The sequence below is a fragment of the Pomacea canaliculata genome, linkage group LG14 (assembly GCF_003073045.1).
Source record: "Pomacea canaliculata isolate SZHN2017 linkage group LG14, ASM307304v1, whole genome shotgun sequence".
NCBI lineage: Eukaryota > Metazoa > Mollusca > Gastropoda > Architaenioglossa > Ampullariidae > Pomacea > Pomacea canaliculata.
In genome coordinates, this window is record NC_037603.1 from 1,504,391 (window position 1) to 1,530,282 (window position 25,892).

The following is a 25,892-nucleotide window of genomic DNA, read 5'->3' on the forward strand; positions in this document are numbered from 1 at the left end:
GATCCAGAGCCCCCGCCTCCCTAATAATCAGTTCAATCAATTTGGTGTCATCAAAAAAAATAAATAAATAAATAAATAAAATAAAATAAAAAAATAAAGTCGAGAGATTTGTACAAGAAGTTACAGATAACTTCAAAATTCCAAATATGGCCAGTCTTGTAAGGCTCGCGTATACAATTCCTTATTCTGATCCATGCAACGTGATCCTATCCTTAATTACTACACACTACACTCGTTTCGACACACTCTCACCACTTATCTTAACACACGAATGTCTTTTGCGACGTTGAAGGCCCTCTGATGTTCCTTTACGTTTGAAATCAGATGACATCCTCGCCAGTCGTAGCTGTGACCAGACGCAACAACTAACAATCGTCCGCGGTTCTCAGCCTCTGACCCCCTACCCCCACTTGTCCCTCCCGACAGCCTGGCACCGCCACTAACCGCTGTGGTCCCCGAACGTAACGCCACCTAACGGCTACCCGTTCCCATCCTGCATACGTCCGTTTAACCGCGTGTTCGCTCCACCCGCAAGAGGCATCAGTGCGGCACCAACGCTACAGCCCTATTCCTAGTCATCTCATGACACTTAACACAAGTAATTCAAATCAGGCCCTTTGACCCCTTTCCTCTTACCTTTATTCTGGTTACTCTGTTGGACAGTCTTTTTCTTTCTTCCCCAGAGTAATTTATGTTGAAAGACAGAATTCGAACAAAACATTGGTTCATAAGTGTTGTCCCTTTGTTAACGTTAAATGACTAAAGATGACACTAAAGGTCAAAAGCTAAGTATTCAAATAAACTTGGGTTAGGAGGGGGAAAAGGTGACAACCACTTTTTCTGTACCATAAAATAAATAAAGTTTAATTTCAAAGTTAGTATCAAATATTCAAGCACTCTGTTTCGAATTACTTCAAAGTCGATTAATCGTCCTTAATCGCGATTGCTTCCCTTCGTGATTACGTATTTTGACAAGTTACGCAGCCGATGGTTCTAGAAGTTCAGCTTCATCAACCGGTCGTCTGAGTCAGGTAATACACTTGTCTGCCCAGCCTTTGTCTAACTCTTGAAACAATGATGCGATTACTTGCTTCCAGTCCACAGACTTAGTCACCACAACTGGACTTAAACAAGGGTTGGATGCAGCTGGCTCTTCTTTTCTCGCCAAAGACCTCAAAGTGTTCGGTTTTCGGAGGGCTTTCTACTCAGATCAATTTTAGATCAACCCCTTACATCGGGCGATCGTCTTCAAGTTTTTTCGCCATCAAAGCTGTTATTGTAAAATTTGACAATCATCTAATAGTAAACGACAAACAGTGTATGATGTATTTTGAAGTTTTAGTGATATTTTTCAAAGCACAAGACTATTCGGTTTCGCTGCCATCTTGATATCATCGTCGAGGGCGATAATCTGGGCGAGATATTTCTGCTTAGCGAAGGATGGAGGATTATTTGGTGCCTCGCTAAACAATGAAATAAGAGATTGTTTGCAAAGAAATCAAAGGCATATCAAGTAAGTCCTACTGTAACTATGAATTTTGTATCTGACCAACAAAATTCTGCTGCCTGATCAGAGTTGACATTTTTACGGTTTAGATCCGAATTATTACAAGAATACTTTCTACATAAAAAAAAGTTTTATGGTTAGAAAAAAATGAAAAAATATTTTTTTGATAGCCTCTATTAAGGAATATGTTTTCTTATTTACATTCTTTTAATGAAGAGTGTACCTCATCGATAAAAAATATTATCGCAAGAATTTTTATGAGCAAGAAATTTCCACTTCTTTGCACCTTGAAAGTTCTAGAATCTATAAATATTGAAAAAATTTGATCTCAAAATAACAAATGTCTGTTTAGGAATCTGATTATAATTAAATTCTATATGAAATTTAATATTTTTATATCTAATTTTTATATGAGATTTCAAAAACCGTTAGATTTGCAATAAATTAACTGGCGTAGAGAAATGTTGTGTCAAGCACCAACAACGCTCATTAAGGCAGTCGAGTTAAAATTCTACAAAGAGTAAGTAAGAGTGAAGGCATATGAAACTTCCATCATTTTCAGATTAGTCTAATTTTATCTTCAGTAGCATCACTGATGACGTTGAGCTAACGTCAATCAACTGTCCTCAGATAATATGGCGGGACAGCCGTCTGCTTGTGGTTGTATGTATTCCCTTGAGTCTTGATCTCTCAGAATCAGTTCTGTTCGTCAATCTACATCGGACGATGCAACTTCCGACACCCAGGGTGGAAAGCATCTGCTGGCTTGGTTGTCATGGGAGACCACTTTACAGGATCCACCCTGAAGAGCAGGGCACATGATTTTGCTGGAAATTCTTCTGGAAAAAATCTCTGAACCTGTTTTGTTTTTATGAAGTTCATTTGCACTGAGAGGGTCGTGTAGCATCAGTTCGCCTTCTCCCAGCTTCCAAGTCCCAAACAGTATTTTGAACCTTTACAATCTCAGCTACAGGTCTACTACAAGTAAAAAATAAATAAATAAAATAGCGAAATAGGTAGTAAGTAAAATTACACCAGAATACACAGTAAAAGAAAACAATTTTTTAGCATTGTATTAGTTGGCGGTAAGATCACACATAGATCTGACACAGTTCGGAGACGTGCTGCTATAAATAGCTTGCACGCAGTCACTGGTGACACAGATCTGTCCCCGACTTTGGATGACCTACAAACGAGGTTACAGACGACTCCTGTACCTTCACAGATGTGGACATACAGGGGCTGGGAGAGTGGCATGACGGTACAGTCAAATTAATGGCGTTTAATGTCGTAGATGAGTAGTTCGGTAATCAAGGCAACGACAGGATCAGTGGTGCTTTGCTACGGTGGTCGTTGAGATCAGTTGCTGGGGGCAACACGGGAGATGTCTCTCGGATACCTGTAGGCAAAAGTTAAGGGGAAGGTGAGAGGAGGAGAACGATCCTGCAGGATGTGTTTAGCCTATAAAATCTGTATAAATTTACCAGTTCTACAAGAATGTGAGCGACGCTTCATTTGACTTTTCCAGTTTTCCTTGGTCAAAAATTCAGTTGTTTCTTCTCTTCTATCTTTATAAAACATTATATTGTGTTTTAATATAATCCAAACTGATTACAGATTTAAAAATGGAAATAATACTTAATGAGCGGCACTAAAATTTGAAACAAAAATCTGGGCGTCAGGCTTTTACTCACACACGGATGCTTGTTCCCCTCTTTCAGAACTAAAAATCCTGTTCGTGTTAGTCTAAGTTCTATTTTCATGTATCGAGGTGGTCCATTTCCGTTGATTTACTGGTGAATTGTGGGATGTCTTCTTCTGCAGAGTAAGAGATGGACATGAGCACGTCCTCGGATGCTGACAGTTGCCGCCATGTTCTGGAGGAAGGGGTAACTCGGGGCGACTGTCACAAGTGTAGCGAGAAAGCGGGAGGAAAAGCTGAGAAAGACACAGCCCAGGATACGGGGTCATCACACGACCCCTGGTCCGACAAGGTCACGAGGGTCAAACAGGAGATGGAGGAAGAAAATGGTCTGTATGCATGTGTGCGTTCGTGCGTTGTTTTTCGTGTTTGTCCACGCATTTAATGCATGTGTGCAATATGTGTATGCGCGTACACACACAGGAGAGGGTTGGTCTGCCCATGCGATTGGTCTTTGTGTGTGAATGTATTGTCCTCGTGTGCATGTGTGAACAAAGACTAGAGGCATACAGATGGGTGATGAAGCTGACACTGATATCCCTGAGCTGATGCTGCATCTCAGTCCAGGCTACATCTTGTCATCCTTTCAGGTGATCCGAGGAAAGAGTTGACACAACTCCCACCGTCATTCATCTCCAAGGAGTGGAGCTACCTGTGCGAAGTTGACCTTCCCCAGCAGCCCGCAAATTTCAGGGTGGATGATTCTTCCCAAACCAGCGATGTCGAAAAGAAAAACGTTTTTATCGAAGACAGAATCGAAGGCACTTCTTCTGAATGTCTCAACAATTCACTTGTTCATCGCCACAAGAAGACGGATGTCGATGTCACAGTCTTCCTTGCGATTGAACAAGCCGATGACGTGGCATATAATAAAAGAATAACCACTGAAAGCTTAGGTGTCAGGGACAAAGACAATGCGCCAAGTTATATTGATAAAGAAACCAATACTAATACACTCAGAGATCTTCAGGAAAATAACTGGCAAAGTGTTGGCTGGTCAGAAACTGCTTTTAGCAAAACTCTTGCTTCACCTGGGGCATCAACAGCCTCGTTAAAGCACATCCACACAGAGACGTTCAGGGGCAATGTGGGAAGAAAAGTCATCCAGTCACCGGTGTCAGGAAAGTGTACCAAGGACAGTGGTGAAAAATCACTTAGATCAGGCGGGAGTTCTGCCTCCTGGCAAGGAAGGCAAGAGGCAAACAATCAAGCAGATATTCGAGACGACAAAAATGTGAGAGGAAGCACTGTCTTGGAGGCACTGGGAGACGATCTGTCGAAAAGCACCTTGAAAGATTGCGTCGACGAAGAGAATGCAGACGACATGAAATTATCGAAACAATGCTTCACAGGTCAATCATCGAGTTTAGTCATCAGTGACCAGCCTGTTAGTCTTAGTCTCGAACCCTCCACGCATCCCTCCGTGTTGCCCGTCTTCTCCCAGCTTGGATTTCAAGGGAAATCTTTGAGGTCAGAAAACGATGGCTTCACTTCTACGTCAGCACTTGTACAGCGCTCATTGGGCCGCAGAAAGCAGGTGAACCCTAGACAGCGACCGGCACGAGGCCAGCTTTCTCTACCCCAACATATTAGTGTCACACAATCAGAGGATGCACCAATGAAATCTGACAATGATTCCGAGACAAAAACGAACAAGAATGGCACTGGACCTGGGAGGCAGTCTCAAGGAATAAGGCGAAGGAGCACATCTGTTTCTCAAGACACAAAGTTTCCACACTCCAATGTTCTCAAATCAAAACAACGAGAGAGCGCGGTTCAGCACAGTTCAGCTCCTACAGGCATGAGCTCTTTGAACGAGTCTGCAACACGCTTCATCGTTCCCGTTCTGCAGTCACCTAGCTTACCTCTACAATCTCCCTTTCACCCTTCCCGTCCTAGTCCAAGTCCTTTCCAGAAAATAAACTCAGGTTTACCCCTGTCGCCTTTCTGCTTTCAATCGTCCGTTGAAGCGAATTGTCAAGCTCGGCAACGACAGGAGCAAGAAGAGCCTCGTATCTCTTTGGACAAGGACGACAGAATGAACTGACAAATTCTGCACTCTCAGATCCCACTGATGCTGCTGAAACGTCCAAACCTGGCAACTGTAAAATGGGGACATCATCAAGCTTAAGACAAGCCCGGACAAACGTGATTACTTCCCCTCGGTCGACGGGACACAGAACCATAGTTAGTACTTCTCCACCCACAGACACTGCAAGCCTACTTGGGTTCTGCCAGTCAAGCAACACGTCTGGAACTATCGGAACTACTACCTCAGTATTTTCTTCTGCTACAAGCTTAAAAACAACGAGACTGAAAGCTGCGTTAAACGCAAGGGAGATAAACATGACAGCGTTGCCCAGCGCAGACTCAGGTAACGGCTGTGTCTACCAGCAACCTTCCATCTCAGAAGCTTATCAAGGATTCGGACTCGGGTATAAGTATAAAAACATTCAGACCAGCATTAATGACATCAATTCATCACAAGAGGATGTGTCTATAAAGAAGAACTTACAGGGACGGAGTCGACAGAGCACAACTCACATAGTGACTCAGCGTCCGTGTCGTTTCTAACATCTACACTAGGTCTTCCTTAAAGAAAATAGGTCAACCAAGAGCAAAGATGAACTCTTCTGAGACTGAGTACCAAAGGGGTGCTCTTGATCTTACGGTTGATACTACAAGAGCTACCTCTAACCATGATGTGCTTAATGAACATCCACTTCTTCAGCCTATTGCGTGTAAGGACGTTGATGCTAAGAAACACACCAAGCAGAAAAGTCTGAGGTGGTCGTTTCTAGAGATCAAAAAGAAGGAATTAAGAATAGCAGCCCCAGATGGTGAAGCTGAACCAGGTCAAAATAATACTTCAGCATGTACTTCGCCAGGTACTGAACAACGCAGGGACAACCCATCAAATCCGAAATACTGTAGGGCGCATGTTGAAGTGGCTTGCCCAGACAAACAAGTCGCCACACAAGCAGAAGACACAGTCCAAGACGGTCCTATTCTTCAGGAGGATGAAGTGACAAAACAAGAAAGATCCCACATTGTGTACCAGATCAGCGCCAGCGTCAGTCAGTCAACAGCAGCAGAAAATGTCAGAAAACTCTGGAGAAACGGCTTCTAATGTAACATTTCAGCTGTAAGTGCTCTTCTGCAGTCTCTAACAGCTAAGACCAAGGACGCGGAGTGGACTTCCCACGAAGATACCACTCAGGCAATAGAGTCCTTCCCTGCTGTGGCTACGCTGACACACATAGTGAGCGAGATCAAACGAAAGGACAACACCGGAAAAAAGAGTGCAGGAGTAAATAAGTCAAAACAAGGAAACGTAAGGTCACAAGGCACGAAGAGAGCTTTACAAGACAGAGTAACAGAATCTATGATTCAAGATCCGCTGCATGGGTCGGTCGTCGCTGACGAACATACAGGAGCAGCCACCATCGAGGACACGTACAATCCTCCAGCAAATCCAAATAAATATTTCTTCAGGAAAGGGGTCGAAGGCTAAGAGGTCAAGAAAATCTACACAAAAAGTGGGAAAGGAAGGCTTACAGCTACCGTCTTTGGAAAACTCAGGGCTAAAGCTTCCAATTTCTTCTAAGACTAACAGTCCTAGTCCGATGCCCTCATTTCCGATTCCATTCGGAAACGTTTCTTTCTTGCCCTTTCAGTTTATCGCTCATAATATCCCCATGTTTACTCGGCATGCATCAAATCCTTCTCATAGAAACACTGACACGTCCTCTGCAACTATCAAGAAAATCGGACGATTCCCCGATGCCCGCTCGGAAGGAACCTTTTACCGACAGCCCTCACATGTCAAGGTGCTGGGTACGCGAGTCGTTACGTAGAAGTTGATTCCGAAGGATCATCCGTTGATGTGACCCCTGCAACCGACAGCGTCGACTACTCTCCTGCTCCGCTTGCCGGCGTGCCGCAGAGTGGGAGTGGGATTCCTCTCTTCTTCTTCCTTCCCCACTCCCAGCTCTTGACTCTAGGCGCCACTTCCTCAGGCTGCAGCACAGAAATTTTCCCATGCCAACAGGTTGTTGTTCCCATGGGGACGCACCTCGCGCCGAAGTCCACACAAGCGCGACGTCCGACCCAACGACTACGGAAGCATTAAAATGGAAACTAACAAAGAATCTAAAGTGCTCCCAGACAGACTCTCTGGGCCGACTCCGGTCCTACCACAACTTGGTCATCAGTCAGTAACTTTGATCGAAAACCAGACCCAGCCTTCGGTCGCTCAGCCAATATTGTCGAGGACTTTGGAGGAAAGCGTGGAATGCCCTGTGGATATTTGCCAAGTCGTCAGCAGCACGTGGTGTGACGACGCGCCAGTGTCGTGCACTGGTAATGACATTAACTCTGAAGAGAGACCAGTGAGCGGCTACGAGATCAGTCTGAATGAGGGTAACAATAATTTGGACACAAAATATCCCCAGCAAAGTTTTCATGATTCCACTGAACATCTGGTGCCAGGCGCCCGTTCGACCACTTTGGAACCAGAAGATAAAGGAAGACCGACGAGGCAGAGGCGCAGCATGCCCAACCGTTACAGAACGGCCATTCAAGAAGAGGAGCTGTCGGAGATGTCAGACTTTTCTGAGCACGCCCACGATGTCTCGGATGACGATTGGAGGCCCGATAACAACAATTGATCTCATTTCTTCCTCAGAAAATGAGACAGATGTTGAAAGCGACTGGGACTTTGATCACAACGCCAATAGAAGAAGCCGAAAAAGAAGCTCGGGTGGGACAAGCAGATCGCGAAAAATCGGCAGCAATAACGAGCCGCAAAAGTTACAGCTCGGTAAGGTGCTTTCGGACTGCGGGGATGGTTATGTCACTCCATCTTGTTTTCCACCCAGTGAGGGGAGGTCTAGCTCTGAGTTCCGCGGCTCTGTGAGCTCCACAAGCTGCTCCGCTGGCACGGCCACAAGTGAAGCGTCTGGAAGCGAAAACGTCAGCTTCCAGATTGACGAAGCTGTTCGAGAGTCCAAATCGGCGGTGCTGCAGGTTCGTCACTCGCGGCCCAACCGCAGGCGACGGCGAGTACCGTACACAAAAGAGGAGCTGACATGCCGCGAGTGCAGCAAGGTCTTTGCGAACATCTACCGGCTGCGGCGGCACGAGGGATCACACCGCGAGGAACGCCCCCACATCTGCGACATCTGTGGGAAGGGCTTCAAGCAATCCGGTCACCGCAACGAGCACAGACTGACCCACGACACCGTCGGGCGGCGCAGCTTTCTGTGCCACTACTGTGGTGTCATCATCAACAGCAGGTCATCTTTCCGATACCACATGATGTCACACGACCAGATGCTCGTTGATGTGGCAATTGTAACCTCAATCGCGACCGCGTCGGAAAACGGTGTTGGCGACAAGACGAAGGACTCCACCCGACATCGGAAACACACAGAGGCAACGGAGCTCCGCGACAAGAGTCGCGGTGATGGGGCGACTTCTTCCTACACCGCCTACGATTGCCCGCATTGCCCCGACCGCTTCGCCACGGCCCAGAGCTTGAACAGCCACCTGGAGTCGCACCCAGAGGTGGCGTTGCGCTGTCACGTGCAGCCGTTCATGTGCGAGAAGTGCGGGAGAAGTTTCACGTACCGCCACAACCTGTTGAAGCACCGCCTGCTGCACGTGAAGCCCGTTAAGTATGCTGACCTGTATCGGCGCAAGGTGCAGGAGCACATCTCCAGCGGCAAGCCGCACTTCACCTGCGACACCTGCGGCAAGGTGTACCTGCGCAAGGAAACGCTGGCCAAGCACTGCAAGACTCACCTGGGTATAAAGCCCTTCCAGTGCCACGTCTGCTGCAAGCGCTTCACCCAGAAGATCCACCTGACCGTCCACTCGCGTCTGCACACCGGCATCCGCCCCTTCCAGTGCCGCACGTGCCGCTGCTGCTTTCTGGACAGCACAGCACTGGCACGTCACGTGGAGCGGGATCTGTGCCGTCAGGAGGGCTTCAGCTTCAACATCGGCAAGCGGGGACGCAGGCCCTTCCACATGGCGCTTGACGGCGACAAGAAACAGGAGGAGCGTAAGAAAGGTTAGTTCTAGAACAGAAATCACGGAAAGGTTGATATTTTGGCACATCTGGTGCATGCAAAAAGAGTGAAATTCTATCTTTATAGCATTCTTCGTTTCAAATGGATAGGTGATTTTTTGTGGTTGCAGAGGATTCATAAGGTCTTTAACTAATAAGGTATCAGGATAACTTATAATTTGTCTTGATATTTGCAAGATTATTGGGGCCATGATCATGTTAGTTACTTCTTGCATTCGCACACTAATGAAAACGTTAGCAATCCTACCAAACTGTTTTAAATTGCAATCATCATTTTGACTAGGAATCGTGTCAACTTAGTTTCATTCTCACAAAGAAGCCTTTAAGACTGTATGACTGTATGTTACATTTGTTATTGCAAAATCTGATAAGATTTAGTGATCTCGATTGTGTCGAATTTCTTTTGCCGTGACGAAACTTGCAATATTCTTGTAAAATTCTTAAACGAATATGGCCACCATGACCTTAGATTACTTATTATTATTATTGCACAACAAAAAAATAAAAAGAGAGTGAGGGAGTATAAGGTTCACAAGCCCAAATGCTCACAAATTCTGCTAGTATACTTAAAAACTTGGACTGGCAGGTTGTGCAGTGGTCCTCAACATTACAAGTCTCCTTCCGTAGCAAATAGGTCTAGAAGTTAAGTCAGTGCCCTAAAGTAACAGGAAGGCTCCATTTTTTTGTATCGGGTGCCTCAAGCCAGGTCCTCTTCACCAAGTCCTATTTTCTATTTTGGTATGTGATTGTTTAGTTTTTATTTGTAGTAGCGATGTTGATATACTCACGTGTTCCTAGCTTAGGTTTAGCGCAGTTCAGTAAGTGAGAGTAGAAAAAAACGAAGTTTATTTTTGTCTTTGTCCATCAGTGGTCAACGCTTCCGTGCTGCACTGCACCTTGTGCAAATGGAGAGGGAAGCGTGAGGGCAACCTTCTGAACCACATGAAGCGAGTACACAAAGTTGGCACCGCGCAGATGACTAGGCAACAGGATAGAAAGGACGGCACAAGCACACATCTGTTTCCTAGCGATAGTAGCGGGGAAGCAAACCTTACACCCACACACGTGTGAATCTTCACCAGCGACATCTTGATACCTCGGGCAATCACGTACCCCAGGTTTCTACGTGATGGTAGACAATGGGAGACAACTGCCAGGGCATATCTTTTTGTCTTCTGTTAGAAATATTTTCTTTCTTCTAATACACAACAACCCGTTTGCTTTATATTTCGGGTTTGTGAAACTGATGTCAAACCTTTCGGATCGTCAAACCCGCCTTCCTTAAGTGCTTGAAATACCCGTGTACAGAAAACTAAACTAAAACGTGTGTTCTCTGTTTAGACAATGCCGGCTCGTGTTAGGAGGTTTCAGACAGGGAACATGACAATGGCGTCCAGCAGGACATCTTGATCTTTCAGTGGAAGGAGAATACCACTAGAGGTATACCTCTTCTTCACAGCAAAACTACTTCTACAAGTGTGAAACCAGGGGATGGGGGGAAATGTTTGCAATGCATCTAGTCATGACGCCGTCTGGATAGATTTCTCAAAGCTTAAACAAAAGTTGGAAACATTGTGCTGGGAGTTATCTTATGACAATTGTAAACAATGAAGCTGAAACCCTCGACGATGTGCGCCAGAGACTAACACTCATGGAGGATTCTGTGGAGAAAATAAACTTCTTTTTGGAATACCAGAGAGTGGGAAAGAAATTTCTGAAACGCGTGTGAATGCTGTAATCGAGCTCCTAAACAAGTGTAATGCCACACCCGGCAGAGAGGGTTATACACGTGACGTAATCACCGGTTGGGCAAGCATCACATGCAGAGCGCTTCACAAATTGAATATAAAAAGAAACCTAAACCAATGATCGCAAAAATTGCGTATTGTGGTCACAAAATGGACATTTTTACCCAAAGAAGAGACAGAGAAATAGGAATTGCCATAGCAAGTGACTTCATCGAACGCCATCGATCTCCTGAGGAGCTACAGAGGAAACGATGTCCACGCACACTACAAGGGCGACAAGATTGTGTTGATGGCCTCATCGTATCGCAAAATAGAAAAGGCACCGAGGGGGTAGCCTCTGATACCACGGTGAGATCATCACAACTACAGAAAAAAAGCGACAAAATGCAAATGCGGTAGCAGCGACGAAAACTTCAGTAAACAGCAACGACCAGACGAGGCAGACGATGCCTGCTCGTGGGCAAAAGTCAATGTGCGTCTTCGCAGATGGAATTTATACATCGTTCTGGCCAAGATGACGAAGAGGGAAGTTATGACTTGCAGCCCTTGGTTCCAGACCCACTGCTATACAGTGAAGCATTGATGGCTGATGGAGTGAAGGCTAATGCATCGTATAGATGAAAGTAATAGGTAAGTACAACATTTTTTTTGTAGTGTATAGCAAAACGGATCCCTCAAGCCAGGTCCTCATCTCCTGGTCCTGTTTTCTTTCTTGGTATCTGATTTAGGTTTCCAGTGGTGGGGATAATGATACAGGCGCGTGTTCCTAGCTTAGGATTAGCGCGGTGAGTTAAGGCTAAAAAATAAGTATTTTTTTCTTGTCCATCAGTGGTCAACAGGTATGTGCTACATTGTAAATGGAGAGGGAAGCGGGAGAGCAACCTTCTGAACCATGTGAAGCGGGTACAAGGACGGCACAAACATACATCTGGTTCCTCATCTTCACCAGCGACATCCTGATACCTCGTGCAGTGAGCCATGGGAGACAACTGCTCGGAGATCTAGCCAAAGTTACTTCTCCTTTTGTCTTTTGTTGGAAATCTCTTCTTACACAGATTTTTTTAAGGAGAGGTTTTAAAACTGTTGTCAAACCCTTCAGATCGTCAAACGTGTATTGCTTAAGTACTTGAAATACCCGGGTATTGAAGGGATAAGTTGTTTCTTTCTTCCTATTTCTGAGCTGTGTTCAAGGGAGTATTTCTGTGGCTTGAATTGTGGTTAATTACAGTACTGCATTTGCAGAATTCCTTTCTGAATTTACATCCTCTCGTTGGGATTTGACGTATGAACTCACTGGTTGGCAAGGTCACGTGTGCCAAGAAAACTCTTCCAGGACTGTTTCCTGCAGATCGTCCGAAACCTGTAGTCATCGAGACCTCAGACGACTTCTTCAAGTTTGCGGTGACATGGTGTGGGGTACATGTATGATCCCCCGTACCTGGTGTGTCCTAACCTCAAGATGAAGCTCTTGTGATCGGTCAACGGGTCTTGGTCGGCCCAAGGCATGGGAGGGGATGTAATTTTGTTTCTCATACTAGCCAACTATTTGTGTACTGATTAGGTGCAACCATCAGACCCAGATCATTTTCCAGCACTTGATGCCACTTCGTCGAGGTACATCTGTTTGAACCGCTTGAACACCTCTCTGTGTCCATCAGGTGATACAAGTATTGATGCTTTCACTGTATGTTACCTCTACTATTGCTTTCGAAGCTACTTATATAAATGTAAACAATGCGATCGAGGTAGAGAAGGACAATACCTGTGATGTCAGTGACGATAATAATAAGAGTACAGGTTTTAAATATAAATACACTGCCTGCAGAAAGTTCAACATGAATGCTGAAGCCCAAAGTTACCAAGTTTCCACTTATGTTTTTTAGTCCCTGAATGTTTGTGGTCTCAAAGAAACAGTTCCTGAGCTATGTGATGTTTTAGTGAAATGGATATTGTCTGTCTTCTAGAAACAAAACTAGATTTAGATCAGTGTAATGTCACTGGCTTTATGTGTTTTGTGAAAAATGGGACAGTTTCTAGTATGTAAACAATGTTCATAATGAGCTGTTGGGGTATTTAAAGATTTTGAAGATGTAAAGATGTCGACTTTGCCAGTAGAATAGATAATGACCTTCAGAATTATTACAGTTTTCTGCAGCACCCTGACCTTATCTTCAAATTTAGTATTCCAAATAAATACAATCCAACTCTCGTTGGTACTGCGGTATATGTACCACCAGAACATTCAGTTTACACCTAAAGAATGCTTTTCAATAAATTGAAGAGACTTTAGCTTATTGGGATAATAAATATATATTACTACTTAGAGACTTAATGCCAGAACAGGAATCATACCTGACTTAATTTACTGATTAGTTTCATTAATTTTTAATATATTAGCTGTTATAACCCGACCAATGAAATGTGTGGGTGGGTGTGAGTGAGAGATATTGTACATAAAGATAGATAGGAATATGATATATATATACGCCTTAGAGGATAAGAGATTCACAAAAGAATCTTGAAACTTGATAATAATAAACATGCTAAGGGTATTAAACAGAAACTGGATGATAAAAATATTATGCCATGCAGCCTGAACAGACCAGTCTGAAAGTGTGATTTGTCTTCTAATTTTCTTAATAGAATTAATGAGTCAATTTAATGTCAGTGATTAAACTGTTATATTAATCAGACTATTAGCGAATGTTCATGCTGTTAAAATGAAGCATCTCAAAACAGTAATTGATATCTGATATTACCACAAACATTATCAAATAACTATGATTTCCATAATGTTTGTCATTATTTATACCTATTCCTAGTTTTGTATGCTGATGATACAGTCATACAAAAAAAAACAGAGGTGACATGCAGAATGCACTGGAAGCTTTCAATGTTTACTGCAAAAAATACGGTCTGCAACTAAATACTGAGGAAACTAGAACTATGACATTTTCACTTGGCAAGGTTAGAAAAGTTCCACATCTTTCCTTTAACGGCTGAATTATTGAGGTGATACAGGATTATATAAGTACCTAAAAACAGGTTTTAATCACAACAATAAATTCAATAAGGTTATTAAATTATGATGGGCTCTTGCAAAAAAAAAAAAAGCAATGTTCTCTCTGATAAAGAAATGTAGATAGCTTGACCTGCCCTTTGATATTCAAATTGACCTTTTTGAAAGATGTATAAAATGTATTTTGCTGAAGTGAAGTCTGGGCTTTTGAATCTCTTGATATTTGTGACAGGATGCAGGTATTATTTATGACATTGATGTTGAATGTAAAAACTAGCTCACCATCATGTATGGTGAGGACCAAACTATGTCAATCTTTGCAAAATGAAAGTTACTGTGCTTCTGGGATAGACTATCAACTAACCATACCATTGGAGAACGAAAATTATCCGTCCTACTGTTCCAATTAGCAAGATTTTATTTAATAGCTCAGTATGTGAATTACTATGTACACAGATAATTTCCGCGTTACTTGCCATATGTTGAAAGAAGATTTTAACATGGAGAAGTACCTGATAAATTTAACCCCTGCCTTAAAAAAATCCACTTAATAAAATTTAATTTAAGTTTCAATAAACTGCCTATCCAACAATTAAGATATAATGAAATACCTAGAAATTATGTAATTTAAGTGAGGTAGGGGATGAATTTCATTATATTTTTATGTGTGCTCACCTCTTATTGACTGTTTCCGCTAAAGCGATTCTTCCAGACTATTTTGTATGTTCCCCTGATACATTAAAATTTTTATCAGCTAATTAATATGAAAACAAACAGTGAACATTAAGCAAATTTATTCAAATTGTAATATCACTAGTTCAGGAACTGGATACTCATTTGTGGTTTTAATACAATATGAATGTAGTGTTAATTTGACAGATTGTTACAACTGCAGTTTCAAAATGTGTGTATATTTATATAATTGCTATGTGACATAATATGTGACATATTTCAGGTTTGTATGCATCATTGCTTGTATCTTGGCTACAAATGCCCATCTGGGCTTAAAGTGGATTAAAAGAAAAGAAAAATCACACTATGTAAGTGAAAGAAATGGAACTTCAAGAGCTGCTGTCGATATTTTCCTCTAATTTTTTTATGTGTTGGCGGTTCTATGAGACTCAGAAAATTAGTGAACAAGTTGTACTGTTGGCCCGTACGTTATCCATAAAATGTTATTGCATGCATTTTTATTCACATATTCCAAAGATATTTGTTGAGAACTATAGGTTCTGAGACTTTTTGCGGCACTATTTATTATTTTGTTACAGTGTGTGCTGCGGAGGGATAAAAAAATGAATTTGTGATTGTTTTCATCAGTTTAGTGAGGTATTAAACCTCACCCCTACCTTCCATCTTTGCGCTTTTTTGTATGAATTATATGGTCTAAATGTTTCGAGTTTAAAAACAATTGTAAAGAATTTATAAAATAGTTCTCGTTTTGTATGATTACTGCATGATTAATGAAATGTTTAGAAATTGCGTGGCCTGCTTTTGCAAGCAAAACATTAGCTTCAACAAACTGTACCTATAAATAATAACAGAATCCAGTAGCATTGTTGATTGGAGGAAAACTTTATTTGATGAACTATGACACGACCCACATTTTTGCTGTCCACAATACAAACAGTCGATAATTGCCTGAAAAATTAATCCCACGGGGAGACTTGTACCCCTCCATCGCACCTCCATCCCACACTCTCGTATCCAATTAACGATTGTTTTTCCATCGATGACGACCTGATGATAGAGGCGATGCTACTGACTAGTAGTAGAAGCTGACCACGGAGATTTTAAGAAAGAATCGTGGAATCTCAGACATACCGCAAGTTGGACGATCCTCAGACCTCAGTTTAACTTTTGACCTTTTATGCGTTTGCTTCACACACCTCTCCTACTCCTCAGTCTTTTTAACGTATGGTGAAAGGAGAAGAGGTCACTGAGTGGGTTCAAGCCGCGATTTCCGTGGTTATTTTCAAATGATTTCTCTATTAAGTTTTTTTTTAATCCTTTAGGACTATAGTTGAATGCTGTCTCACTGTTTTGTTTACGTTGGTGTTCTGTTAATTTGCTTATTTGATATTCTGTGATGGAGTTTTAAAAAAATCTGTGATCATAACTTTGTCGTTCATATTACTTATAGTAATTAGGACTTTGTCTCAAATCAATGGCATAAAGTATTTATGATGCACCAACTATTTTAGCGGCATTCTAAGAACAGCCTCTGCACATGACCTTTCAACTTTCAGATGACCAGCAAATTTCATTAGTATATTTACACTGATGACACTAAAGTGGTTCCCATGACAATGTGACGAGAAACAAAATTCAGAGCTAGCATCCTTGCTGATGTCATTACTCCCATCATCGTGACTGTTATCATTTTCATCGTCATCAACTTCACAAAAATATAATGTCCACAAAAGCCGCCTTCTCCTATGAGCTGTTGATACATAGGACCACCCGTAAACAAGGTCTAATTGTTGATTACATCGGGTACCACTCAAAAATTGTCCACATTTTTCTTCACACATTGCTCTCCGGTATTGCAATTTTCTTGTTCAATTGTTAACATGCACCGCTAAGAACAAATGTAGCATTTGTTTACCCCAGTAAGTGTTGACCTCAACCTTTAGATACACTTTCCATGGTACATTCAACAGTCGAGGCTGTCAAGGTTACTAAAGTAGATTTCTGTTCTAGGTATTTGGGTTATTTGGTATACGATTGTTTGGTCGTTCTGTTTCCGGACAAACAAACTGCGCAACAGTGTAGGTTTGAATGTTTGTTTTAATTGTAAAAATGGAATTGCAATTCTGTGTAATAAAATCTCTGAAGTTCTAAATCCTTTTTGTTATTGCTTCAGTTTCAGGCGTTTACTTTTACATACTGGACTGAGTTCGCTGATTTAAAAAACTTAAACCAGGTAGAGATTATAAAATATCTTTACAGGTCATTGACCCACATCAAGAAAGTTGTTCAAGCAAAAAGCATTTTGCATTGGCACAGTAACAGAAGTACAACACAGAACACAGGTAAATGGCGCAATAAAAAAAAAAAAAACAGAAATGTTGTCATTGGGACAAGAGATTTGTTTGGTACAAATTTCAATATATTAAGACTTGGTTGCATTATCAAACCTACTTCTGTCGTCAGGTAAACAAGTAAACAGTAAATATTATTAATGCTTTCGCGCTAAATCATGACCTGGGGCCCAGGAGGTCATGATCTTTTTAATAACCCAGAAAAAATCTGATTCGGGTTAAAGTTAGGGTTAGTGGTTGGGTTAGGTGAGGGGTTAAGGCTGAGACTAGGATTAAAGTTAGGGTTAGAGTTATTCGGTTGAACATCATGGCGTCTATAACAACCTGTTATTGCGTTGCGGACCTTCTCCCCTCGCCCGAATTAAAGGTTGCTATTTCGGGATGGAGGTCATGTCTAATTTTTATCCGGTATCATGCAAGAAAATGTGATATAAGCTCGGGACAACACTATTAGACAAGACCTGTCGCTCAGCCACCTCAGATCGCATAAAAAAACTTAATTACGCGAACAGACCAGCATTTTAATATAGAGAATCAAACTTAATCTGTTTAAAGACACTCTTATGAGTAGTTTCTGTAGGACGGACTTTTTTATCTCCAATAATAATAATAATAACAACAACGCCGCACTTTTAAATACCGCTATTACCACCAAGGTTCGTTGCGCTTAGCAAACATCGCACTCTCTCCGAAAACATATCTGATCACAAAGTATTAACCCTGAATTACTATTCGTAACTCCCTGGAAATATTGCCTGTCATGTAAACATCGTGTAACGACGCCATCTTAGTGTTTACAGTATCTACATCCACTCATACCTTCATCCATTGCTTTGCGTTCTACTCTTGTATCTCATCTTTATGTTGTTCAGTGTGTCTACACATACCTCACTGGCCAATGGCTTATCTTTTATTTATCGTTATTAGTCTGAACAGAGATTGCGATCTTGGTCGTGATGATGTGCGTTATAAATTCACATGATGATGGATGGATGATGGATGGATGATTGATGATGATGATGACTACTGCTACTACACCTACATGTACTTATGACCGCGCACCAAATCTCACGTCACTGTCGGTGACAGAATATGTGGCTAAATAAACCCACCCAACAACAACATTCCAGTCGTTGCCCACCCACTGTTTACCCCTGCTTGGCGCAGTAAACAACATCATAGAACCGCGACCGAGTTCACAGTTGGCGATTTCAAGCACAGCTACCAATAGTGTGTGATCACAAGAATAATATTTCGAATGTGCTAATACTGTATTGTCAGTTTTTTTCAATAAATAATTTTAAAAAGTCTCATTACCTTCTGTACAGACCTGATATACATTCTTGCTTATTGTCATTTGCGCTTAGTCTGTCGGTGTGTCCGATCCTTTACCATTGCATATTTTATCATTGTTATATACTTTTACCTACTTTAATTTTGTCTTTTTGTAAATAGTGGCAAACTGCCTGTGGCTGGGGTTTGGCGCTCAATAAGTACCATGATTATATTATTATTAAATTCTCTTTGTTCATTGTCTCCGTAATAAGTCAAGATCAATGTTCTTTGCTAAAAGTCTGGTTTAGCGTGTGATCAAGATTCATGTCTTTTGTAAATTGTTTCTTCCTTTTACTCTTCGATCAAGATTCATGTCGTTTGTGAAAGATCTCCATTTCAGTGTCTCGGGACAAAATACACGGGCTTCACGAGATGTCTGTGTAGTAAATGCAAAACGGAGTGCAACCAAAAAAAGCTTTCATTCACATCACCTGTAAATACTTTAAACTCTCAAAATCGCGAAAAGAAAGACTTTCTCCGAGAAATTTCGTAAAAATTCGTTGGCTCACCTGTTCAAAAGAAGCCTGAGGGAATTACAGAAGTGTCCGTTATAATGGATGAACTGTTTCAAGACTAAGAGAGACTTTGTGTTCTTCCTCGTGAAGCCTCCAATAGAAATAAAAAGTGAAGATTGACGAAATATAATCTTTTGCATCAACTTTGACACTCAAGTGACCTCTCAGTGGGGTTCTGCAGCATTTTTGATCTACAGGGATTTAAAAACATTTAACCTCGTAATATTTAGTCACATGTAAAACTCGGAAATTAAACAAATATTAATGTTGTGACTATCTATCAACGTCTGCATAAAATGCTTTGCACCCTAGTTGGTCTTTAATGTCTAAGGTCCATTGGACAGTATTTGGCAAGATGTCTGAGTCTCTTAATATCGTAAACAAAAATGAATGTGCTGGCCATGGGTACCCTTTTCTCAGAACATCAAATAAATTCAAATCTCAAGCACCTCAACTGCGCTCTCACTGAACTGAACTCATGCTGGTGGAGAAAGTCTTTGCTGGCTGGACGGGCTTCGTTTGGCGGCAAAAAATCTCTTTTACCTCCTTCCGGAACTTGGTCCCCATGGAATAGTAGATGACAAAGGTCACGGAGGAGTTCGTGACCTCAAAAGTGTGACCGAGAGTTTGGCCGATGATGAAGGTGCTGCAGAGCTTGCCCGAGGGGAGGTAATCTGGCCAGAGGGTCCTGAAGAAGGCCTGCGTCACCGACAGCGAGATACACGTCAAGTAGACGACACAGACCACGACCAACATCTTAGTCACAGCCGCCTCTTTCTTCTCGCCAGTCATCTTCGACGACATCGTCTTGACGTTGGCCGTTTCCTGACGCCAGGCCAGAGTGGCGCGAAGCCTCAGCGCGATGATGATCGTCGCGATGACCACGACGCCGAGGGAGAGACATGGGATAGTCAGACTGAGGAGGTGGTTGTAGAGGATGTCGATGACCACCCGGTCGTTGGTGTAGAACGAGCTAAGTCGTGACGTCCAGTGGGACTGTTTGCTGACCGGATCGGTGACGTATACAGTGACGTATTTCATGTTGAGGAGACTATAGAAGCCCAGGATGTAGATGGACATGACGATGATGAGGATGGCCATGTACCTGGTCTTGAGGAACTTTTTAGCGATGAAAGGCGACAGAACGCAGATGCACCTCTCGACTGAAATTATCGCTGTTACGGTGTTGGAGATGTTCATCGTCCCCAACACAAAACCCAGCAATGTGTTTAAATACCTCTGGCTCCAGAACTCTTCGAGGTTGGCGTCGAACAGACCCAGGAAGCTGTGGAACTTGGCTGCAAAGATTATAAGCAAAAATACACAGTCTGCCAAGGCCAGGCTGAAAAGACAGAGGTTGATGCGATCGCGAAGACCCTGGCGATGAAACACCGCCATGTTGATGATGTTTGTGCTCACGCCGAAAATCTCTAAAAGTGTCATCACCGTAGTGAGCAGCGTCCTCTCCACGATCTTCGCTGTCTTCTCGTCGATTGGATTATCGGGATTTTTACAGGGCAAGAAGGTTTTGGTCGATGTTTGTTCCTCATCCTTCTCTAATTCCGTAATGTTACGGAGCGTGTAATCTGAGGTGGAAGTAGCAATGAGTATATATGTCATAAACCTGATCTCTGTTGTGTCCATGTTGGGAGTGATTTGTCGTCACATGACAATTGAAGGGGGAAAAACGAACTCTTGCTCACCTGCAAAATGCGATTGGTCAAAAGTGTATATCTGACGTCAAACGTTTCCTTAATTATAACGGGTTTTTAATGAACATTTTGCTACGGGCATTTATTGAACAACTTTTATTCTCTCTTTCCTTTACCACGCCCAATATATTACCACTTAAATGTCACAAATTCATAATTAGAGGATGACTGAAAGAAATTCAAGACAATCAAACTTGTGTTTCAAAACTAATCAATTGTACAATACTTTCAGAAACCCTCACCTATGCAGCTTCATACTCAAACAGCACTCACAATGGCGGGTGGATCGGATCCACCCTGTTTATTTTATACCTCTGCTGCGGTTGTTATATCTTAAGCAGCTGACGAGTGCTTTCCCAGTCCAAAATGGCGAGGGTTTTATCAGAAAATATTTAATTGCTCATGAACACTTCCCTCGATTAAACAAAATGTCTTAAGCATACAAACATCTCCTGATGCACATTTGCACACACACACACACACATGGCGCAACACACACACACATGGCGCAACACACACACACAGGCACATTAAATACATGTGACATGTACACGTGCAAACTACGCTTTACAAAACAAAGACTTCACGTTTAAGTACACACCTACAAACAAAATCATGGCTATCACTTGTGTGCGTCGGTATCTGTGTGTGTGTGCGCAAGTGCACATGTGTAGGTGTCTATTTGGTTTTGGGAGGGAAAGGCGTAAGAATTTTGTTTGACTTCTTAAACATCCAATTGTCGTTGTAAAGGCAACATTTGGTATTAAAGAAAAGAATATTTTTTTGTCTAGTATTTGACTCATTTATGAGGACAGAGTCCGTGGCCTTTAATTAGCATAAACATTTATGGATTTTGTCTTCAAATGTCATCTTCCATTTCTTCCAATTTTATCACAAAAAAGTCTCAGGAATTAAAGTGGCATTTCTATCAATAAACATTCATAGAGTGGTTCTTACAAAATACTGTAAAATATTGAAGACAGCTGAAGGAAACGTTAACACAGTTTTATCTAGATGTCATGGCTTTAATTGTAAATGTGTCCAGATATTTAAAGGACTGCACCTCCTCCATCTGTACTCCACTGAACTCCTGATTGTGTTCACCAGGACTTTGCTGGTGCTGGCTGTCAGTTTGTCCACGAGGTCCTTATCTCACCCGTCATCAGATCGATGTCGTCGGCAAAGTGGAGGTTACTGAGCAGCCTCCCTCTGATGAACACTGAGATATGATGGTCCTGGCGTGTATTCCGCATGATTTTGTCCAGGTAGATGCTAAACTGCAATCCTGCCACCCACCTTTCATGGGAAAGAGCAAACCCACTTGGTTGTTGAAAAATTAGTTTACATCGAGGCATGGCAAGGGGAAATTATTTTATTTAAGCGATCTTGGAGCGGTTACCATAGATGTCTGAACGAACGTAGCACTAATAACATTCTTTATTCTCATTCCAACATTTTCTTTACAGCCTTTTACTCTTCATTTAAAGATTTTTATCAGTGCAACAAGAAGGAAGTAAACAAACTGAAGAGTGTATGCTTGGCATGAAATAAGTGTTCAGCAAACGCCTGGGTTTGAATTTGACAGAAACTCTGAAGAGTGGCTTGGATGTGTGTGTGTGTGTGCATGTCGAAGTTTATCATTGTAAATAATTAAAGTGCATCAGGCTCACATAGACCCAGAAATCACAATGGCGAGGCAACAAGAGATAGTCGAAAGGCAACCGTTGCTATGACTACCGAGCATGCGAACCACCTGGTCTTAACTTTTTGGGTTTAAAGATGTCAGAATTAAAAATCCGATTTAGAAGAAGCCGACTTTGTTATCAATCTGTGAATGATGACAAAAAACATGAGTACACGATGGAGGACGACAACAACGATGAGACACTAACGACATCATGTTACCTGTGAAGAATGTCATAATAACGGCGATAAAAATGAAAACGATAATGATCGCCCGATCGTCCGTTTATTTTGGTCAACATCCTCCTCGATTTACAGTATGTTGCTTAAGTCATCCGTTAAATATATCTAAATTGAATTCAGATGTTAAGTTACATTGATATAAACAAGTAAACAATCATTTTCACAAGAGCAAGTGGGCGCGTGAACAATGACGAAACTAAATTAAATAAAAACAAATGAACCGAAACTAAAGAAAGGTAAATCCCGTTCCACATTTAATATATTTCTGGATACTGAAAACAAAATCGCTATATGGACACATGACTTTTCATTTTTATTTCAGCAAGGTAACTCGATCTTTTGTCAGTCGTTCCAAGATTTTCGTGAAGAGAAAGCAGGAGGGGTTCGGGTACCCGGCGAGTGTGCAAAAACCACGAACGTCTCTGAGAATCCTCCTCCAAAACTTCAGTGAAACATTTTAAAAATTAAACCTTCGAAATTTGTGCATATATATTTATGGTAGAAAATCATAACATAGATAGTTCTTAGGTCACGGAATCACACGAAGATTTTAAAATAATTGGTCGTTTACTGAGATGTAAAACGCGATAATTTTTCACAGGTCGCGAGAAAGAGGATGAAATGAAACTCGTTCAAGATATTTAAATTGTACTTAAAACGAGCAAAACGCGGACACAACACGAATAAGGTTTATATTATTCAGTCGATCTTGAATTTTCCGGAAAGAAAGGTAATCCCAACAAAAGAGAAAATTCAGAAAGAAAAATATTCCTTAAATCCTTAAATTTATCTTAAATTTATGAAGAATTTTTTTGAAAGATCTTTTGATAAAAGTTTCAAATAGTTTTACACAAAATCACAGACAATTGTGTCCCATTAAGCAAATATTCCACCTGTGGATGAACAAAAAGATACAAAATGGCAAGAAACATCTATGAAATCTGAATTTCATTTGTAATTTTATATAAATACATGAAAAACTGCTATAAACTTGCGAAATGTAAAACGACTTATGACTCTCTTAACATCAAGCAAAAGACTCCTTAAGTTACATATAACGAAAGATTATCATAAAAAGATATTTGATACCAAAAGACTTCCCTGAAGTTATAAGGAAAGACTCCCTTTTAAATTTCTTGTAATGAAAGACGGTAATTAAAGGTAATTAAAGGTACTCATTATGAAGACTACTCTTAAGTCGGAAAAGACCAAAGATTAAATTTTTCCTTATAAAAGGGTCGTAGATACCTAATAGTACTTGATACCAATGACTTTAGTATATATATATATGTTCCATGCTTAACAAAAACGTCCAGACAAAAATATTCAGGGGTATTCGTAAAAGATGAGCAATTTGTAGATGGACAGAGGATAGCATTCATCAACTTTGTTCATCGTTATTTGAGTACTATTAATCGGTATCAAATGCTTCTGGAAAATGTATTCACCATCATTCAAAACACACACACACACACGGCCCTTTGAACAGTTGTCCCATTCAGAGAGGGTATGTCTGAGCCGAACTACGAACCCACGACACCCGATTCTCACTGCCGTGGTGATTGCGCTGTACCCACTGCGCCACCAAGTGCCTAACTTTTATTTGAAAATCATTAGTTTAATTAAACGAGAGTTGAAATATTTCCTACAGAAGACTAAGGTAGTGCTGTTGCAACTAATGACATTAGAATGGACTTATGTAATGGATGTAACTGTCACTTTCTAGAAATATATAAAACCGCGCGAGAGGTAGACATGAGCTATAACCACTCTTTAGTCGAGACAAACCACGAGACCAACTGCTTAACAAAAGGCGGCGCTTGAAAAAAATTACTGGCTTGAATTATTGGTGACCGATTTTTTAAAAGTCTTTATTCATCTTTGACTGGAATCATCAGGCGTGGGAAAAAACCTCGAGAGGCAAAACAAGTGAGAACATCAACTTCGTTCTCATTTTTAAGCAGATCGAGTTGGAGGCTAAAAAGAGAAAGAAATTATGTCCAAATCAGCGTCTATTTTAATTCATTAAGAGATAAAAATGCCAGGGAGGGAGAGTAGGGACAATTATGTCCACATTCTGATATATTTATTGATAACAAAAATTAGCTTTCAAGTCGTTCACTGTGGCTGAACCTTTATGGACAAGATATTTCGCCGATGTTCCTTTACTTTCTTTTCCTTTCGATCCCCAAAAATAGTCTTTACCGTCTCGCGGAACTTGGTTCCCATGGTAACGTAGATTAAGAAGGAGGACGATGCGTTAGTCACCTCGCACAGATGACCAAGTGTCTGTCCGATGGTGAAGGTGTTGCAGTATTTACCTGTGGGTAGGTACCCAGGGACAAAAGTCCGCGCCAGAACCTGAACGAGCGACAAGGAGATGCAAGTCAGGTACACGAAGCACACGACAAGCAAAGTCTTCGTCACCGAGTCCTGTCTGGCTTTCTCTGACGTAGTTTTCACGTTGGTGGTCTCCAAACGCCAAGCCAGCGTGGAACGTAGTTTGAGGACCGTGATGCACGTCGTTACTATGACAACGCCCAGGGAAGTACACGGGATGGTGAGGCTGAGCAGGTAGTTGTTGAGGACGTCGGTCACAACTCGGTTGCTGAGGTAAAAGGAGCTGAGCTGAGACGTCCAGTGTGACGTGTTGGTGAGGGGATCAGTGACGTACACCGTGGCAAACTTGACGGTCATTAAGTTGTAAAATCCGGTCACGTAAACTGACATGGCGGCGATGAGGACAGCCATGTACCTCGTCTTGAAGAACTTCTTGGCAAGAAAGGGCGATAACACGCAGATACAGCGCTCAAGGGAGATAATGGCGGTTATGGTGTTGGACACGTTGGCTGTGCCCAGCATCAGGCCAAGCACCGTGTCCAGGTACCTCTGGCTCCAGTAAGCTTCCAGACTCCAGTCAAACAAACCCAAGAAGCTGTAGAACTTGGCAGTAGAAAAGAGAAGAAGAAAGACACAGTCGGCAAGCCAGGCTGAAGAGGCAGAGGTTAATGCGATCATGAAGACCTTGGCGATGAAACACCGCCATGTTGATGACGTTTGTGATGACACCGAAAATCTCTAGAAAGGTCAGCACCGTGGTATGGAGCACCCTTTCCACAGTTTTCGCTGTCATTTCGTCGATCCCGTTATCGGAGTTTTTGCAGGGTGCGAAAGCCCTCGTCAATATGTCGGACTTATTATACTGAGGGTCAGTAATGTTAGTGTGTGAATAGCTCAAGTTACGGCCTGCGGGCTGTACTGCCATCACAAAGTTCCTCTGGTGTTGTCAA

General features: G+C 41.9%; 3 protein-coding genes across 3 annotated transcripts; 1 reads left to right on the forward strand and 2 right to left on the reverse strand.

The window, feature by feature from the left end:
- Positions 1 to 863: 863 nt before the first annotated feature.
- On the forward strand, positions 864 to 16,901 carry LOC112555651 (zinc finger protein 596-like). Its single transcript, XM_025224093.1, has 5 exons — positions 864 to 1,031; positions 3,332 to 3,538; positions 3,800 to 9,285; positions 10,172 to 11,681; positions 11,881 to 16,901. Exons 3-4 carry the CDS (start codon positions 7,626 to 7,628, stop codon positions 10,372 to 10,374), a joined length of 1,863 nt encoding a protein of 620 aa, XP_025079878.1. The 5' UTR covers positions 864 to 1,031; positions 3,332 to 3,538; positions 3,800 to 7,625; the 3' UTR covers positions 10,375 to 11,681; positions 11,881 to 16,901.
- Positions 16,902 to 19,426: 2,525 nt separating this feature from the next.
- Positions 19,427 to 20,608, reverse strand: LOC112555499 (probable G-protein coupled receptor frpr-1). The gene has a single exon (XM_025223933.1). The coding sequence runs from the start codon at positions 20,606 to 20,608 to the stop codon at positions 19,427 to 19,429; it is 1,182 nt and encodes a 393-aa protein (XP_025079718.1).
- A 4,112-nt stretch (positions 20,609 to 24,720) lies between these two features.
- On the reverse strand, positions 24,721 to 25,620 carry LOC112555500. The gene has a single exon (XM_025223934.1). The coding sequence runs from the start codon at positions 25,618 to 25,620 to the stop codon at positions 24,721 to 24,723; it is 900 nt and encodes a 299-aa protein (XP_025079719.1).
- Positions 25,621 to 25,892: the final 272 nt, after the last annotated feature.

What these genes read in the sequence shown, in the direction of transcription:
- LOC112555651 (XM_025224093.1), top strand. Translation starts at nt 7,626, where the DNA reads ATGAGGGTAACAATAATTTGGACACAAAATATCCCCAGCAAAGTTTTC. An exon ending in ACAGGAGGAGCGTAAGAAAG is followed by an intron (nt 9,286 to 10,171) that starts GTTAGTTCTAGA and finishes TTTGTCCATCAG; the next exon opens with TGGTCAACGCTTCCGTGCTG.
- LOC112555499 (XM_025223933.1), bottom strand. Translation starts at nt 20,608, where the DNA reads ATGGACACAACAGAGATCAGGTTTATGACATATATACTCATTGCTACT.
- LOC112555500 (XM_025223934.1), bottom strand. Translation starts at nt 25,620, where the DNA reads ATGATCGCATTAACCTCTGCCTCTTCAGCCTGGCTTGCCGACTGTGTC.